Source organism: Homalodisca vitripennis, chromosome 6 (genome assembly GCF_021130785.1).
Source record: "Homalodisca vitripennis isolate AUS2020 chromosome 6, UT_GWSS_2.1, whole genome shotgun sequence".
In the NCBI taxonomy this organism is placed as follows: Eukaryota; Metazoa; Arthropoda; class Insecta; order Hemiptera; family Cicadellidae; genus Homalodisca; species Homalodisca vitripennis.
In genome coordinates this window covers 133453358-133474008 of record NC_060212.1, presented here as the reverse complement: position 1 = coordinate 133474008, position 20651 = coordinate 133453358, and the positions used below count along the sequence as shown (strand labels likewise).

Below are 20651 nucleotides of genomic sequence, written 5' to 3'. Positions count from 1 at the left end.
CTGCAATGTTGTGAGGATGATGCGGACTTTTTGACATCGATAATAACTGGAGACGAAAGTTGGGTCTATGGATATGACCCTGAGACCAAATTTCAGTCATCACAATGGCAGTGTCCCCAGGATCCTCGGCCAAAAAAAGCAAGGCAAGTTCGAAGCAATGTCAAAGTGATGCTTACTGTTTTTTTCGACCACCGTGCACCATGAATATGCCCCTGAGGGTCAAACTGTGAATGCACAGTACTATTTAAGTGTCCAACGTCGTCTCCGAGATGCGATTCGCCGCAAAAGACCTGACTTGTGGGCGTCTCAAAATTGGCGGCTACACCACGACAATGCGCCAGCTCATTCTTCCCAGCTCATTCAAACTTTTTTGGCGAAACACGGCACTCCGCAATTTTCTCAGCCTCCGTACTCATGGCGATGCCGAAAAGTGATTTTCAAGACTGCTTCCAGAAGTGGAAACGTCGCTGGAATCGTTGTGTTGCTTCTCAGGGTGCTTATTTTGAAGAAAATTAACGCCAGCTTTTTTCAGGTAACTTCAGTTTTACGTTGCACCAAAAGGTAGGATACTTTTTGATTGGACCTCGTATATATATACATATATATAATCTGAATCTCGGAAAAGGCTCCAATGATTTTCATGAAATTTAGGATGCAGGGGCTTTCGGGGGCAATAAATCGATCTAGCTAGGTATCATTTTTAGAAAACGTTCTATCTGTGTTTCAAGCAATGAAAAACTGCTACAATGTCAATATTTATTTATTGCTTTTTGTTTACATTTTATAGTAAAGACATACATTAAATGACATCTGACGTATCATAACAAGAGTAGTAAGCCAATGGCTATTTGGTTTGAGGTTAAATGATTGATAAAATATGTGGATTTTTAACTCACGTATTCACTTAAAAATGCCTAAAATATCTTTAACGCTAGTAAACAATAAACACATGAAAAAGAAAAAATAACAGTAATTGAATAATAAACATGGACGAATACCTCACAGCTGATGTTCCATCAGAAATGCCATAGAGTAAAAATAAAAAATTGTTTATAAATTAATGAAGGTTCAAACCAAAAGGAAATTTTGATTTTAATATAAGTTGATGAATAATTTCACTCCTTTTAAAATTAAATCTATTTATCTATTTCATATACTTCTACTCACACATAGGCTACTGCTAAAGTCAAATGCCTGCAAACCTTAATTAACACTATACGAACAGAAAGGTCTCATGATTTAGATGTTTCACAAGAGCGTGTGGCATAATGTGTAGCTACTGAAAATAAAAAAACAACAAGAACAACGTCTTCAAGATTTGTTGCAGTGTGCATCACAGCGTGTAGCTACTGAAAATGACGAACAGCGAGAGCACGAACAAGCAACATAAATGCTTGGTTATCGGCACATAAACCACAAGAAAGGCCGTTACGCAACATGACACTCGTCCACTAATTCGCGTGACTGGAAGACAAAATCATCGCATAGGTATTCAAGTATTATCGCAGCCTACTATTTTAGGACAAGTTTTCCTTAATGGGGACCAAAATAAACTTCATTATACGTTCCTAATACGTTCCTTCTTCCATAATAAATCGAAAAATACTCGATCATACTTCCTATGGCAAGAATGACCTTCCATTTTCAAATAATAAAACGTTCTTTTAGTTTTTGTTTTCATTTATGGTAGTAATAACTTGTAAATTTCAAAATAGTTTAAAGAAATTCTGTTTCTTTAATACTGTAATTTATTTTGTCCCCGATAAGGAAAACTCGTCCCAGAAAATAGTGGCCTCCTAATAAGTACCTAAACAACATAAGTTTCATAGATCAAATAGTAGGGAAATAACATAAAACTCGTAGTTTTACCGAAATACTTGATATTCCAATTCAGCAAATAAACAATAGTACAGAAAATAAGTACTTCATTACTGAGGTGAAATTAGAGCCACTCAACCCTTTCTTACATTTCACCTCAGGCAATAAAGATTTAAGATGTACACATATAGGGTAAGTTAGCTAAACTGTCCTTAAAGTATATTACGAGAATGGTTAGAGCCACAGATATGAAATCAAAATTAAACCACTTACTAATCTATATATATAAAAATGAATGTTTGTATGTTTGTCCTTTATGGAATCGTGAACTATTGGACCGATCATGATGAAAATTTGTACGTATATGTATTTTTCCACGGAGAAGGTTTATAAGCTATGCCCATCCCTTTCCCGATTCAGGATTCCGCCCCACTGGTTACAGAAATACCCATAAGAAATGCATTGCAGCAAACATATGTTAACGTCTTTTCAAATTTTTAATCAGCTGTTCTTTGTAAACATATATTACACTTATAGTTTTAAAGCATAGAGTAAGCTTAAGAGAAACGACAAATTTTGTTTAAACTGTTTTTGCAATCACTGTTAAACATAGACTTTACTATCCAGATAATACAATTCAAATTTGACGTAAAAATTCACCTTTAACTGCATTGATCAGAAGAGTAATGCAGATATCATAATTACTATCTTACGTTGGCTACAAATATAAAGAATGTTATAAAATCAACCTTAGTTGTTTTTTTTGACAGAAGTATGGTTCTCAAAACTCCGTGTGTACATATTCTCTCGATCGAGACAACAAAGCAAGCTCAATCGTGGCATCGGAGATATAACTAATTTAATCTAAAATTTATTATAGTAAAAAAAAAAAATTTACTAAGTAATATAAGGACTTCGTTTCTTAAGATTTGCGTGCGAAGCCGTGGGTAACAGCTAGATAGAGGCAGGAATATGGTACATACCTTCATAATACGCCCAAGAGGCTCACGATGGAACGACTATCAATTATCTCAGCAATGTTTAGAATGTGATAGAAAAAGAATAAGTGAATATAGTGTACTGTTTTCAACGGGAAATTGCGTGCGAAGCCGCGGGCAACTTTTGCAAAAAATTATTGAAATGCGCAGCAAAGCGCGCCGGGCCCGTTAGTTACACTATAAACATTATACAAAGTACTGTAACATTACAAAACAAATTCTGCAGCAAAGTATGCAACTACAAGAATGATGGTATTTGTCAACAAAGAAATAGGGGTGAATTGAACGTCTTAACAGTTAAGGAGAGAACAAAAACAACAGAAGACAAACAGTAAAGAATGACACCGGCCATTACATATATCATTCAAAGTATCAGTCAAACAATAGAAAAATACTAAGTTCGAGAAAAGCAAGCTCTTTATTCCGTAGTTTTGTACAGGCGATCTGTCAGATCGCTCACTGGTCCAAAAAGAATTAAACAGGACTGGGGAGGGTTTTTTACTAAAACCAAATTTTTTTCACATTATGCCACTGGACATTGGTAGGTTTTATTTTATCTATCTGAAAATAAATGTCTAGAGTTATGAAGCATTTTACATTTGTAATTTCTCACTTTGTAAGTTGCCTATATTTCCTTGTATTACTAAAGTTAGATTCTGATAAATTTATGTGGGTTTGATGATATATTGTAAAAAGTCTGTTTTTATCTGGAAACAACCAACCCAATAAATTTGTCAGTTGACTAGCTTTACTAAAATAAAGAGCTATTTCTACAGTTGTAAATTAATTTCTACCTGACAAAACACAGTTGAAATTCCATTGCCGTTGCCCATCTCAACGACATCGGACTCTGCAACTGCGTAGATGGTGTCGGTGTATACACTGTGCCGCAGATAGAGGGGGATGATGAGCAGGATTGTCGGAAGCACTGCTGTCATAAGACAAAATGCAATAACACGCCGAGCTCCATGCATTTTGCCTAACCCTGTGAATAAAAAAACGAATATAGTCAGATGGCAATAAGCTATGAATAAAAATGTTCATTTGTTTACCGCTCCTACTTTATAATCATAATTACTGTGTTTCACATTTGTAAAAACTCAACAAACTAAAATTTTAGTATTAACTCTAATTCTTAAAGTTATTTATAATCCCAATATAACTGACAATGTTCTTGGCCAGCAGTAAGTTAACAAATTTTAAAATTTTCTCTGCGCCTCTCTGCAAACACTCTAGCAGGCGTATTTTATGTCTGATTTTTCTCCAAATTTGGTACACCATGTAATCTTGTAAATCCAAAACTGAAGTTCATTATTCAACCCAACTGGACCCAACAAAAACAACATTCAGCAATTATCAAATGCAATCTCAACAAATTTAACTAGTTATTGAATTGGATCATCCAAAAAATAAAGCCAGAGAACAATTTCATTAGACCAGAGGGCACAAAGCTCTTAGATTAAAGCAGTGAATTGCTAGTCTGAATCATTTATTATTCAAAAGGAAAGTAATAATAACCAAAGAGGTATTAAGTAAATATTATCCAAGTTTGGTTTGGTTTAAATGTTGTTTTCTTCTTTCTGTTCTTTATTTTTGTTTGTATTAATATCCCGCCCTCCCACCCAACAAAGAGGATAACTTCCACTCCTCAAAACATTGTGTTATACCTTATGTACCATATAACAATAGCAAATTGGAAATGTTTTGTTATTTAAAATCAAACAGGCTAAAAAAAGTATTTCATTGAAGGAGGAGCTCTTCTTATTGGAAAATCTATTGTAGTAAAAGAAACACACTGTAAATCTAAAATTGTTGGACAATTCATTAAGGTTGAATTTAAACTTTCAAGTCTATAATTCATTTCATGCCCGAGATGTACTACAGACAGATAGACAGGCAATCATACAGAAATGTTAACATATCTCCTGACATACAAGTCGAAAATTGTGTCACCCTATTGGGTAAGGCTTCAATGACGCACAGCCAAATTGTGGTAATTATGTCACATGTATATGTATAATAAGTCACATGTTAAAGCCTCATATGATTGTACTAAGTCTGTTTACAAATTTATTTATTCCTTTTTTACTAGCCATAATATAAAACCAATGCCAAAAGATATTGGCTAATGCTCAGCCAAATCTCCATGATGTGACATACACCATTACCAAACTCAGTAAGCTTGTACAATATAGAAATGAAGCTTCCTTCATACAAAATTTCTTCACTGTAGATTACTTTGCTTTTCAATACATTGTGTGGACATTCAGACATAAAAACAGAAATAAAAATTTCCCAGCCTCTCAACTGATACATTTGATAGTAAGAAGCCGATGAATGATATGTAATAAATTAAAATTTAGGGCAAAGAAAGCTTGCAGTATAATAAGTAACTACAATCGAATCATCTTTATTCATCTAAATATACTGAAAAGGTCAAACAAAATTATGTAATAGGTATCTCAAATAAAAATATAGTTCTGCTGGTTTTAAACGTTAAAAATTAATATATTAAAAATAAATAAAAAACTATGCTGTGTTTATAAAATGTTAAAAACAAAACATTGTATTTCTATTTCAAACATTTTCTATTTCTGTTTCAAACAAACATCTATTTTCACAAAGATACGTGTCTGACTCCTTGTGACACAAAGAAAATATATACATAACCACTGTACTTGAGGGTATTACTCACCATATATGTATACCGTAAATACCAACATATATGTTTTTACTTTGAATTAATTTGAAACAATAATGTAGAACTGAACTACATTATAGTTTTTACAAATTTTATTATAGTGAAACTATATTTTTAAATATAAAAGAAATGTATGTATTTAAGATTATATAAAATAACAACTGTATTTATTTTAGCAGCATAGTAATTAGTTTCTTAACAGAGTAATCATGCCTGGCAGCATTTAAAAATGCTTGAATGGATCACCACCAACTAGCCTAGGTCATTATCTTGTAACCACTTTAAACATTGGTCAATGTTTAAAAATACACTTTGAGACAAATATCGCATGTTCATCGCCATTGTTCCTGCCAATGTCACTAGCCTACTCAGTACGTAATTTTACTTTATTGAATTAAATTAATTTTCAATTATATTAATATTCTGGTAAATGAAAACTGCTAGAAAATGATTAATAATTATGAATATCTGTGTAGCTGTCAAACGTTTTTATATTCCATAGTTTAGATATTTCTAATTGACAGTTCATTCAATGACAGTGTTGATGGCTGCTTATTATTATACTGCAGCCCAAAGAAATAGGTATGGTAAATACAAAAATGTTAATAACTGATAAAATTTAACACTAGGGTCTGAAAAACTTCAATATGTCATGTTAATGTGACAGTTCCCAATACCATAATAATTTATGTTGATGTGAGAGATGCAATAAATTTCCTATAATTGTATAACAAATTAATAAAAAGCAGATACAAGTTACTACTCCCCTTCTAATAGTTATGAATATTGGGTTAAAGACTAAAGCATATATAAATATAGTACTATAACTATCTGTGTATAGGTATTAATATATTAGGCATAAAATTATTTCTGTCAGATGACCTAGCCTAGGCTGTAATCTGTAAATTTAGTATTAACCTAAGTCTAGTTACTTACATTGGACAGATTTGAAAACTTGTTCAAAAATTCTGCAAAAATAACCTTACAAAATAAATCAGATAATAATGAGCAAGCCAATCAGTTAACCACTGAAATATTTCATGTATTAACACCAGTTTATTTACATTTATAAAACAATATATCTCACTACAGTCAAACAAAACAAGTTGTGAAAGTTAAATTCCATTGTTAATAATCGCTCCTAGTATCCAGGGCAAGAACCGACGTCCAATGAGTTCTATCACAATCGCAAATCTACGACCAGTCGAGACTCGAGAGTCGATCATAATTGTATGAATAATCCATGATAATCGCATAAAAACTCAACTACTAGACAGATAAACGGAAATACAATCGGCCTAGCCCTTCAAGTGATAGTCTTCGCCAATAAATTTTAATTTTTTTTTACACTGGTAATAACTTTATGCTTACACACAAGCCCAATGTAAAAATATTCGCTAACGGTGAGTCAGATATAAACACACCATCATTGAAGTCAATGTACCTCATATAGAAATAAGGCGTATGCTCAATTTCAAGTCTATAGTTCAGTTTGTGTTTTAGATATCTTGCGGACAGATATAAATGAATTTTTACCTTCACTAAAAAGATCAGCCAATAAATTAATTACCTATACATTTCTTTGAGGTAAGGTACTCTATCTTAAGGAATGCTTTATGTTTTATTTGTGCATGGATATTTATTGCATGGGCTAACTGAAACCTGCATGGTTTGTTTAAACTAGATTAAATTGTGATAAAGCCTATTGTATTTTTATATCTTAGTTGCCTAATAAATCATTGTATCATTTGAAAATATCGATACTTAATATCGACAACTTTAGATAAATATCTTACGATATCTAAAGTATAGTACTTGTACTATCGATAGCCAAACACTACAACAACAATCGATTTACCTAATCTTTTTCGAATTGTGCAATACCAGCTGATAAAAAGCTTGTTCATACACAGTGTAGCCACTTTGTGTTACCAACTTAAAACTCTAATCCAGAAGATATTCATACTTGCCACATTTACACTTAGGTCTTAGAGTATGGTGGGAACTTAATACATTCACTGGGCGGGGTATCGACTGTTCATACACAGTGTAGCCAACAGCATATTTGGAAACTATGGCCCAAACCAAAAATAGATAAACAGATTTTATTGCTCAAAATCGGAACAGTCTCTTCAACAATTATATGTACAGGAGTAATTTACGCATGGGCTTGATAATTCCCGAACGAGTGTGTTGTTATGTGACTGTTTATTGCATCTATTATTGATGGCAATAAAGAATGTCTACGTCTATCTATTTACTTTTTCTAATTTTATGTCAATGACAGTCGACTACGAAATTCTTCCGAATTGGGTTCTATGTAATGCAAGCTATATCATTCAGCTAATTCATCATGTAATGAATAATAGCAAATTTTAACTAACGTCTAATTCACGATATGTATGACGTGCAATTTTGTCCATTACGCTGCGTTAGCGGCACCCCGGACTATAAACGTATCTAGTACAGAACGCCGCCGCTGAAGCGAGTTGTTCAGGTCGGAAGGACCTATGCAATCTTTTAACTCGATATAACTTACAGAGATTTTAGTTTTTAAAAAGAGTGTTCAATTTTTTCATTCCAAAGCTATAATTATATTGTCAGTGAATTATGTTATTTTTTCAGTCAGGTCTTCCAGATTTCATGAATATGCTATTGCAATTACACATCAATAGTTAGTTTGATGATTTCATTTATGGATTTGAAATTCATTCAACTACAAAACCACAAACAGGTTGCAAGCAGAAAGGGGTGGGGTCATACTAAATAACCAGCGAGTCTATTTTCAATTTTCAGGAGACGGGCCGAAATCTTTGAGAGATTCTGATATCTCAGTTATTGAAAGAAATATCAAACATTGTGAAGAAAGTCTTAACATTTCTTGTTTAATAAAAAATAATAAGTAATACAGTAAATAATACAATGTGATCCAATATAAAAATCTAGTAGACTGCCATGTTATAAAATTTTGGCAGTTTTAAGTTTGAAATACATACATTACATTTCATGTATCTAAAAAAAAGTAAGGCAGACACGGGACTGACTGAAGAAGTGACTACTTCTTATAACGGGCTGAAAATATAGTATATCTTGAAAAAGTATGTATGCTAATTGTTAAATGGTTATTTTTAAATAATTATCATTTATACTAGTTTTTACAATTTTTATAGGTTAATATAATTTTTACTACATCTATTTCCAAATGAATTAATTTTCATTGCCATTATATTACAAAAATGAAATTATGGGTTTATGATAACTGAAATAAGAAATCAAAATTCTGAAATAAAATCTTGCTAAATATCTTGTAAACACAGCATCTATTGTTGTTCATATCTCGTTGTCTTTATGTTTTTATCATTTAACATTGTTAAATTTACTTTACCTTTTAAAAGTCAATTAATGGTTTTGACGTTTCTTCAGCAAAATTTGTATAAAAAACTGTTTTTTATATAATACATTTTTTAAGTGAATGTAAGATAAGGCACAATGTAATTGAGTAGAGGTTATAATTATAATCAACAGAAAGACTAATATTCTTCCAGGATTAAATAACACTATGGGTTTGTTAGCTAGAGCTACTCAATTGATTTTCAATACTTTTTAAAATCCCATCAGGCCCATACTAGTAGTGAACTGGAATAGGAATTAATATTTTTATATTATTAATATTTTTTAGGAAACCTAATAGAACTTACCATACCATATTTTGTTAAAATCTGTCCATTTTAATTTCCACAGCCAAACATACACAAATTGAATTATGATATTTCTAAAAAGCCCCTCTTTTTCACTCAGATGGCACTTTTTATATAAAGTGGAGAGTTTTTAATTCAAAGCAAAGGATTTGTGTTTTATGGAATATTAAATAATTTTTTTTAATACTATAAAATAGAGGAGAAAATTAGTTTGGTTGGTTAAAACTTCAACCATACGTTTATAAAAGGAGCTGGAAATGAATTTAATTAGAGGGAATGAACATAAAGAGGAAAGAAGTTTTTCTCTAGTACATTCACCCCTAAAAGATTATTAGTCCTTTAAAATCACAAAAGATGGAAAGAAATTATCTTAAAATTACAATTACAGATTTTTTTATAAATGTTAACAATACTTATATATGTTTTTGTAAATTTAAAATTATAACCTGTTAAGTTTTAATGTGGCACTATTGATGTTTTCTTCCGAAGGATATAATGGAATGAATTTGGTTGAGTATAATAAATTAAGTGTTTCTAATGTGTATAGTCTATAATATAAAAAGCAAAATTCCATGAAACTCCTACACATTTCCCCGCACGAGCTATTTATTTAATGAACATTTTCAAATATTTAATGACGTAGTCTCGATGTGGTAACTCGTATGGTTGATTGTCTTACTGGTATCAGTGGTATCAATACAATAATGCAGCAATTTCTAAGGATTAAGTAGAATTTCATAATTTATTTTTGACTGTAAGTCTGAACTAAGGAACAGTTACATACAGTTATTGTAGAGTTCTAAAACTGTTTATTTATAAAGGCGCTCGACACCTGCTCCTCTGACTCAAAAGCAGTAAGTATAGGAATGTAAGCATACACTAGTGGAACCAGCAAAGAGGAAAAAAGTTATCATCAGCTGAGTGTTAGATCACAAAGGCATTCAGGGAATTTAAAAGCAGACATTCTTGCCAGAACAGGCACAGAAAGTCTTCTGGTAGGGTCAGAAAGTCTGAAAGTCTTCTTCAGAGCCAGGCTGTGGAGTAACCTTCTCATACACCAAAGCTCTAGTAAAAGATTGGGAGAAGAGGATTAGAAGAAAGGCCTCAGGACTTAGGCAATCTAAAATGTTTATCTCTCTTTATGCAAAAAGGTAAAGAATTGAGTAAGGGAAGCAAAAAGATTCTTTCAGGACAACTGTGTAGACTATAATTGTCTCTTTCTCTCTATAAAAAATACTGATTATTTATGTCTGACTCAACATGCAATATGTTTTTAAAATGTATGACCATGTTTTTTTTCTAAATGGAAATTACAACTTTATATACTTCAAAATACTGACACTGTAATTTTTAATACAACTTTTGGTTGTCATATGTAAATAAATTTTTTTTAGTTTTAAAATTCATAAACTTTTATGAAGGTATTCAAATTAAATCTAGAATTTTAAAAACATTTCATTAATAAACACCAGCAATGATCTTAATTTTTAATATTAAATTAAGGTTCTAAATCAGAGCCAGAGTATGCTCATTATACAAGCTTGAAAAGGGCCAAATTATATGACCTATATTATTTTGAGGGTAACAAATGCTTTTCCTAAATTGGCCTTGGTCACACTTTTTATGCAGGTTCAATAATCCAATAAAGGCGTGATTAATAACACTAATTATAATATCATTAATTAATTTGAAAATAATGAAAAATAACAATAGTCTGCACAGAATGTGCTGACATTAATGTCACAAAAGTAAATCATTTTAATTAAATTTCCTCTATTCTGGATCAATATGAAGCAATGATACAATAGATTTCTTCAAGTATTTTTCAGGTAAACTCTAAGCCCACATAAATCAACACAAGCACCTACCTAATAATTTTTGGTTAAATGAAAATTTTGCCTTTCTATGATTTTGGATCACTGAATTTTTGGTCGATGCAGTTAGTATAAGAAACTAATAATGAATTAAATAAGTTTTTTCACAAAAATTTGTCTTTTTTAACCTTATGAATGGGAAATATTGTATAAAGTATATTCAATAGTATAAGAAATGGGTCTTTACAAAATATCTGATCTTTTATTTATACCATGTTTAATACAAATTTAAAATATGTCTTATCATATGAACACTAGTCTGCGTAGTTCTGACTTTTAAAATTATGGCTTTCAGTCAGTCCTACACCCAATACAATCCTCCCACTTGCCAACAGCACCCGAACAGTAAAAATCTTTAAGAAGCGAGTCTTCAAAACAGCACTGAGGCTCAAAAGTACAACAGTATTTGAAATAATGTCTTATCACAACTTAAGAGTAACTAATCAGTCACATAGTCTTAGCTTATTCACAATTTTCATACTCCATTAAAACTATCGAAAATAATCCCCACGTTAATGGTTTGCATTGACTGTATATCTAATTAAAAAGATCTAAATTAGTAGTATATCATTTACATGTAAGATATAAAATAATTTGGTTTAACTACCATGAAGCCAATAAGACATAAAGTGCAATTTATTGCTGTTTGTTGCATTACCAAATTTTTTTTATTACAAATTAATGGGTGAATCTCTAGAAACATTGGATTCAAAATTGTTCTTAGTGATATAAATGTATAATTTTATTCAACAACAAAATATATATATTACGTACCAGGAACAAAATTGTATACAATTGATTTTTTTTTAATTTTATATACAGTGTGTTCCAAATTATATGCACACTGAAGGGATCTTGGAAATTTTATGTCATACAGAAGAGATTAAAGGAACAAAGTTGTGCATAATAAAAAAAACCAACAAATCAACATGGTAAAGTTAAATTATTGGTTGCATCGTTCACTTGCTGCACTCAAAACACTGTTTTTGGTCAAATATTGCAAACTGTTACAGCTCTCTTATTAGTACCAATATTGGAACTTCTTTACATGAAATGAAATACTTCTTTAACAAAAAAAAAAATCACTCGGAATTATGCTTAATTTACTTTACTCCATAAAAGACTATTTTTCAGAATTAGAGATTACTGTTTTTAGTCAGTACATTTATATTATGTAAATCAAATCAGCAACTAACTACCTACTCTTGGCTCAACCCATCATTAAAACAGCAGAAGCCGTGATAAGCATGTTTACCCTGTCATAGTTTAGAACTGTTTACAAAGAGTCCCTTGAATTAAATTTTTCTATCAATCTCTAGTAATTTCAGAAATGAAAATAATTTTCAGGTATTTAATACCTATTTAAAAGAGTACCTTGAGAAGAGATATATCCAATTGAAGAATTTGTTCAGAAACTATATATTTTTATGTTTTATTACATGAAAATATTATGTTGTTTTATTGCATGTCAGTAGAAATAAAGCAGAAAATATGAAATGTATTTAATGATTTAACAGTCTAAGAGTAAGAAAATTAAGAGAAAAATAAGTAAGAGAGAAAAAAATTTTCTATGAAATGTTTTAAAATATTGAAACCATCCGTATTGTACCATGTACTTTTATTGATTAAAGTTAATTTATTGATGAAATATGCACAGAATTTCTTCTGGTTTCTAAATATTATAACGTGGAATTTTTAAAATACAACCTATTTTTTACTTTATCAAATGAAAGTAAATCCTTACAAATTTAAAAAATATCATAAATGTTACACTTTCCTTGTATGTTTAATCAAATAGGATTTTTCCGGACATTTGCCATCGTTCAGTGAAACAAGAAAACAGTAACACTTTTTTCTTTTTTTTTTTTACGTTTTGAGATCTGCAATCTGATCTCTTCTTCAGGTAAAGAACTAACCTAATACATAATTACAAACTAGGTTAAAATAAACAAATCTTACTAAAGCGTTGTGGCACGCCTAAGTCAGTAATCACAACCTACATGTTGTTGTCAACTTCACTAACACTAAAGACATTTTTTAGTGTTACTGTTTTAGTGTTACTGTTAACACTAAATAGTGTTACTGTTTTCTTGTTTCACTGAACGATGGCAAATGTCCGGAAAAATCCTGTTTCCTTCACAATCCTTCCATCGTCAAAAATAACCTTTAAACAAAGAATTTAATCAAATATTTCACAAAACCCATTTTATCCTTAAGATTTAATACCCAAACATCATATTAAGACATTAAATCTTTTCAAATAAATGAGAATATTGTTTATTTTTGGTCTCTGCTAAATTCATAACTCTTGATTACTTAAAATGCATCTATTTTCAGATTCATAAAGTATATACATTAAGTTTGGTGCCCCATTTTGGTATGTTTTAATGCATATACATTTTTATATTAGGGATTTTTAATTTTGCTGGTAATATTTTTGACTTCTAGAATCTTAAGTGCATTTTTTGAATCAGGAGGAAAATTTCTTTAATACTATGACTTGTTTAAGTATGTGTTCAAACATTTATATTTTCAAAATATGGGACATTTTCAAGTGCTTGGAATTATACTTTTAGCAATCAAGTATACCGAAAATGTTTTTAAAGGCTACATGCATGCAAGTACATGTGTGGTTTATCTAAACACATTTTAACAAGGCATTATTAAACAACTATGTTTCTTTTAAATGTGATTCAATAATAAATAGATTGAAACTCTTTTCCGATATCCCCATTCCAAAGGTCCTTAAAATAAAAATTTAGTAAGGTACTAAATGATCTAATTTTTAGAAAAATAATCTCAAACATGACATCAGGGATACTCAGACAGTCGTATTATAGTCTCTCGTTTATATTATAAAAGTAGGTGACACATATAATGAAGGACTGACACCTTTTTCAAATAATAATAAATTTTGCACTTACAGTGTATTTTCAAATTTAATTTAAAATGTATGTTTTTATTTTCAGTTCTTAAACAAATATAGGTTAAAAATTGTTTTTCTGAATATAATATATGAAATAAAAAAAAGTTTTTTGGAACTGCCTAGCTAATACTGAAAAAATTAGAAGTAGAACTTACCCTGTAATGCATTCAAGGAGCTGTATTTGTAGGGCTGGTAAAACACAACATTTCCACTTGGTTCACTAATTTTGGGCTTCATGTTTAACACTCAATAGTATTAAATATGATCAAAAACTAAACTGTTACAGAACGGTTGCACCAAACTGACTGGAATGCAATGCAGCACAAAGATTTCATTGACAGTCTCCACTTCAACACACAAACACCCGATAATGACAGTAAACACTGGTGGACACTCCACTATCTACTAACATGTTTACTGTGCCACCAACTCATATTCTCATCACCTCCCCCCTCCCACTACCCTCCCACACCATGAGCAGTCTACAGCCTACAGCTGTTATTTCTAGATAACAGCCACTCTAATAAAATTGTCAACACATAATGAAGCCCTATCCCTTCTCTAGTAAGACTATTGACTTTAACACTAATTAAAAAGTTAAATTGGTATGATTTTGTTGGTTCATTTGATTAGTAAATTGAATTTGGAATTCATTCCTTGAGGATTGAATTGCATATGATATATTAATTAATTTTTTTAATCTTGACTCAGAAAAGTTAATTATGAGAGACTAATTAAAAGTGATAAAGTCTCAATTTTCAAATGTAGAACAGGAAATAATTGTAAGAACTTACGGTGTGTAACTCTTGTTATTAATGAAACGGATAAACTCTAATAACTTAATCCCACTACATATCAATCTGATTGTGAAACCATTTTATTAATCAATTAACTTATTATGGTGATAAACTATCTTAAATCTTTATGTTCATAGGACAAAAATCTTGAAATGTAGACTAACAATGTATTATTATCATTTTTACCAAAACATTGTTTAAAATCAACATGGTAATTAACTTTTAGTTCTTTATTTCCTTCATTCTTATTGTGTTTTTGGAAAAAGGTTATTGGTAATGTAATCTCCATCCAAATCTTGATTGTTTATATACATTAAAATGTATTTTAAACAGAATTTGGACCTTTAAAAAGTTGCTATCAAAACACTGCTTATCACTGCCCACATGAGTCTAGCAAGTCAGGATAATTATACTTGTTACATATTAACATAGACTGCAGGACTGAAATTCGTAAACTAAAAGTTGAAGATCACTGTAAGTATAACTTTAAAAGTGGGTCTAATGACAGTACATAGTTTATATATTTATAAAATAAATATAAGTGAAAATGGGGGGGAAAATTAAAGAACCTTGTCATAAATATATAATATCATACACAGAGACAATCTCCAAATTGGCAATCATAAAATAGAATTTTCAAAACAATGCCGAACTATTTCAGAAATCAACATAATTTTCTCCCAGATGTAGTAAAAAATGGTATTTAAATATTTAATGCATTTTAAAATCTGGTATTACAAAATTTGTGCAGTTTTGAAGAATTAAAAAAACGCATAATTTAATTATGCTGATAAATACTGTATAGTTTTTAATATTTAGTTTGTAGTCTTTTATATTTCTACACCATTCATGTATTTGTAATGTATACACTCAAATAAAATAATATTTATTGATTAATACATTGACAATCCAAAATTGTGCCGTATTTTGAATAATAAAACAGTTGTGGTAAGTATTAGGTTATTATTAATAAGTTACTTTGCAATGATTACATTCATAAAAGAAAACACAATAAATAACAAACAGTACATTGGTTGATTTAAAAAATGAAATGTCTACCTTAAGTGTAATCATTCATTTACAATTAACTTACAATGAATCTCATCAGATACAACAACTAAGACTTATTTGGTACAAAAATATTCAATATACGGAAAATTTACAACTGCACTAATCTAGGAAGACAGTAATTGCTTTAGAGGAGATAACAAGACAAAACAGCGTCTGTTTACTGCTTGTGTATCTTATATGAATCACTTTCTGTTTGTAACATGTAAGTGATGTCCATATTCATGATTCCAATACTTGGTTTGTCATCTTCCAATCATTTTTCTGAAGTTATTACTTCTTGTTTAGTCGCAGGTCATACATGTTATTATTAATTTGGATTATATGATATAATCTTATAGATCAGAATTGGTATGTTATGGAGTTAAAATATTAGGGATTTAACATAAAGGAATTAAATCCAATCAAATATTTGATCTCAACTTAGGCTTTCTTCTTCTTCTCTCTGGTACAGAGTTATCAATTTATCATAAGTACAAATTTAATTTGCCTTATACAGATTGCTTTATCTCAACCATATAAATTCCTTACATTTTCTATAGAAAATAAAAACATCAATAACTAATAATTATTATACTTTCTGTGTTATTGATTGATTACAGATATCATGTCTCAATTGACCATGTTATTTTAATTAGGCATATATGCCCTATCTAATCATAATCAAAATTTAGTTAGTTATTTATTTTATTGTGACGCTTTCAATCCAGCAACGCTGGTCAATGAAGAAGACATCAAGTAAGTAAGTAAGTAATCTCTTTTTGTTGATGGTCCCTCACTTAATTTTTTGAAAACAGAGATGGACTGAATATTAACCTTGCAGCTATCTGTTTTTCTGCTAATAACCTAAACTTCATGGTGGAAAAACTGAAAATATTATTTTTACTTTAAAGGAACTTGATTTTGAGGAGAAACAGCCCAAGTGCTTATGATGTTTTCTTGTATGTAAAAAGAAGTTATGTTACTGGGTGGTACGAGCCAGACTGAGAGCTGTGTAGGATAGCTTGTTTACAATGTTGACTGTTCCTGCATTGTTCATCTTACAAAACATGAGTTCATATTAGTGCCCAATCTGAACAATTTACCTTTAGTCAAGAGTGTTTCCATGTATGAGACATAGTTGTTCTTGATTATGGAAATAGATAAGTTTAGTTGAACAGATATTATTATATTTGTGTGGGAAAACCCACTACTACAGTAACTCTCTCCTTCCCCTCCAGGCTATAGAGTCCGAAAATAAAATACCACATGCAATAAACTTATTGTGAAACAGTGTCAACAAACACTATTTTAATGCCTAATAGACTTGTTGGCCTACTGCCACAAGAGCTCTGTTAATAGCTAACGACCTCTTGCCAATATATAAGCTAATGACCTCTTACCTATATACCTTCCTTCCAAATTCACTTCTTTAAAAAATATGATAGATTTTTTTACTATGAGATCAATGTAATGATATTTTTTGTTCACTTCTTTTCCTAGAAATTGAATATTGAGATCATATTTAAAAACTGAATGTTTACAAATATATAATTATGATGTGTCCATTCTGCAATTTGACATGTTTGTATACACCATTATACAATAGTTTGTTAATATATTTGCAGTGATTGGTCTAATATTGCACATTTATAGTGAATGTCTATAATTAAAATGAGACCTGACTGCAGATGCATATTTGTGGGTTTCCTTCTTGCAATTTAAAAAAAACATTAGCTTACTTTGAAGGCCTGAACACTTTTACCTGGTTTATATATGAGATAATGTCTAAGTATAATGATTTATGATTAGCTTACCCAAGCTGTTACTAACACGCATGTTTTTGAGTTGCAGTGTTACTTTACCAACTACAAAACTGTGAAATAGGCAGTAAAGAGAAAGAGGGTTAAGGTTATCAATCACTGACTCACTTAAAGATGAGTCTTGACTTTCTCTACTTACTAGATACAAGATCTAGACAAAAAAGCTATATAAAGGCATTCAAACTCTTTTAGTAGGTACTAAATGATTGTTTCAGGAATCAAAGAAAATGTAATCCCAGTTTAATTTTGTCATTAATTTAATTATCACACAAACATAATTAAATCCAATTTTGCCTAAATTGATTATTCAGTCCAAATAATACCTTTTTTATTTGAATATTAAATTATATTGGATTTCAGAAGTACAATTGGGCAAAATATCCAAATGTATAGAACAAACAACCATAGTTGATTACAACTAACTCCTTCTACACAGCTTTTATTGTTTAAAATTTGAAGAAACCTACAAAAATCGTATAGTAAATAGATTAACTGTTAATAATTTAATTAAAATGATCTCAAACGGTGACGGGTCTTTTACACTACTAATCGTTGACTCAACGACCCTTTCTGAGAAAATAACAAATAAGACAGGGTCATTTAGTCTACAGGTCGTTGAGACAACGACCCCATTTTGATATTTAAGATTTTCTACATAGGTTCGTTGTGACAACGACCCAGTAAAATGAATGAAAAGGGTCAATTACTCAACTGGGTTCGTAGCAACAACGCCACTTTTTGCCAGTTTAGTTTAATATTTCAAAAGATGGGTCGTTGTCTCAACGACCCTAAATTATATTAAATGCTTATATTGAAAGAACCAGGTCTTTTACTCAACCATTCTTTGTGTCAACGGACCAAAATGGAGAAATGTATAAGCAATGTGAAGAAGGGTCGTAGCGACAACAAACCCTTTTTTAACTCAATGGATAAAATATAGTAAGAGGGTCGTTGAGACAACGACCTACTTTTAACTGTTCAGAGGTTCTTTTAGTCTAACTAGGGTCTTTGTGTCAAACTGCGTGCAGCCGGACATTGTGGCGAGATGTTACTGCGCACCAGTCGTACGGCGCTGAATGTTGCGCTCGTATTGATGTAGCGTACATTATTCTCTTGCCACTATAAATTTACAAAATGTAATAATTTGTTTTGTATTCATTTAAAATTATATTAATATAAACCCCTTTTTACCGGATACAGATATACTTTATAAGCAGTAATGATAAGACATTACCAAGTAAGAGTGATAAAAATGGAATGCAAATAAATATTAAAAATGGAAATTGTAACGATAAATAGCAATTCTAAATATCAAGAATATAGATCAAATTAATAATAGTAGATAAAAACCTGGAATAACAAAAACTTTGTTTCTTTTATTTATGGTTGGTAGTTGTTAAAATAGCCATATATATATATATATATAAACAAATAAATATATATATACACACACATATATATGTATATATATATATATATATATATATATATATATATATATATATATATATAATATATATATATATATACAAATAAATATATATACACACACATATATATGTATATATTTATATATATATATATATATTACATACATTTTTTGGTCTGTAGTGGTTATGGATTCTGGGGGTTGTGATCGTGAAAATCCTAAATATCTCCCGGAGATTCCAGCATAAGGTAAATTGCAACGTTTATTATTACATGCACCTAAAAGTTTCCTTACCACCATTTTGTATTCTATTATTTTGTATCAAATGTTTGGTCAAATTTTCAAACATTTGTATCTGGTTTTGAAAATTTTTAAATTTTGAAGTAAAGTTTACTGTGCTGTTGGTAGAACACTTTTGCAAAAAGAGTTACGGGACAATGTTTATATGCGGCTTGATAAAAATACAAATACAATTTATAGGGAGATAAGAACTTCCCAAAATAAAAAAGCATTGCCTTATTATTTACAAAGATAATTTATATTAATCTTTTTAAATGTACATAAGTTTTCGAGTTTTATATAACTTCGTTACAAAAATACTTTTCTGAATGGCAGTTGATTGAAATATGGCGATATTCAGAGATACACTGACATTGCGAGTGAGTGACATTGGGAGTACTCAAAATAATTTAGTATATTGAAGGTAAAGGTTAGCAACTTGTAAAGGCGTGCCTTTGATCCGATTGTTTGCTTTATATGAGGAAATATTAATAAACTATCAGAAAACACTCTACAACTAATGATATAATGCTCGGTGGCTCACACTGGATTTAAAATTGTAACATACAAATCTAAAAATACAGACTGAAGGTCGTTCGGACTAGCGTGCGTTCGGATTACTGTGGACACGGATTCAAAGTGGGACAGTTATTGAACGTTTAAAATGTTGATTGTGGGTGACACCATAGTGTGTACTGGCTAGCGATAGTACTAAAGATTATTTAGCAAGCAATTGGTATAAAGGTGCTAAAATTAACAGGATAGTCAACTTCTTAATTTTTTATTGTTGACATCAGTAAACTAATGGTTATGGAAAGTGAAACGTAATTTCATTCAAAATTTAAAGTCAGACCAAGCTACTGTAAAATTTTCAAAAACTGCACTTCAATAATCATCATTTTAAATAAAAACAGTGGATCAATGTATTATCAAGTAAAATTTCATGCCTACAACTTTAAATCTTGTTTAAACAAGAATGTCATTCTCAATAGTCATAATCTTCAGTAGGAAACAAAACTATGATTAAATCCGTACCGGCTGCCACAATGCCTTCCAAGGACCAAGTCATCAGTGGGAACAGAAGTTTTGAAGGATAAAATTCTCCGAATCCTTTGTCGGTGACCAGGATATCTTCCTAAGTACCTGAAACCGTAAGTTTAAATAAACGTTTTCTGAAAACTAATAGTTGAATATTTTGCTAGCTGTCTGGATTTCATTACAAGAACCTAAACTCAAAAGTATGAAAATTTTAGTGGAAGAA

General features: G+C 30.5%; 1 protein-coding gene across 2 annotated transcripts in view; it reads right to left on the bottom strand.

Moving 5' to 3' along the window:
• Window positions 1-14438, bottom strand: part of LOC124364930 — a 32917-nt gene extending 18479 nt beyond the window's left edge. Inside the window, exons 1-2 of one of the 2 annotated variants that reach the window (XM_046820758.1) lie at window positions 14171-14438; window positions 3611-3801 (exon numbers count right to left, since the gene is read on the bottom strand). In XM_046820758.1, the coding sequence (XP_046676714.1) occupies window positions 3611-3801; window positions 14171-14252 (273 nt within the window). In that variant the 5' untranslated portion in view covers window positions 14253-14438. Of the gene's footprint in view, window positions 1-3610; window positions 3802-6453; window positions 6719-14170 lie in introns of those variants that run through there. The other variant, XM_046820759.1, reaches the window with a different exon arrangement.
• Between the last annotated feature and the right edge of the window lie 6213 nt (window positions 14439-20651).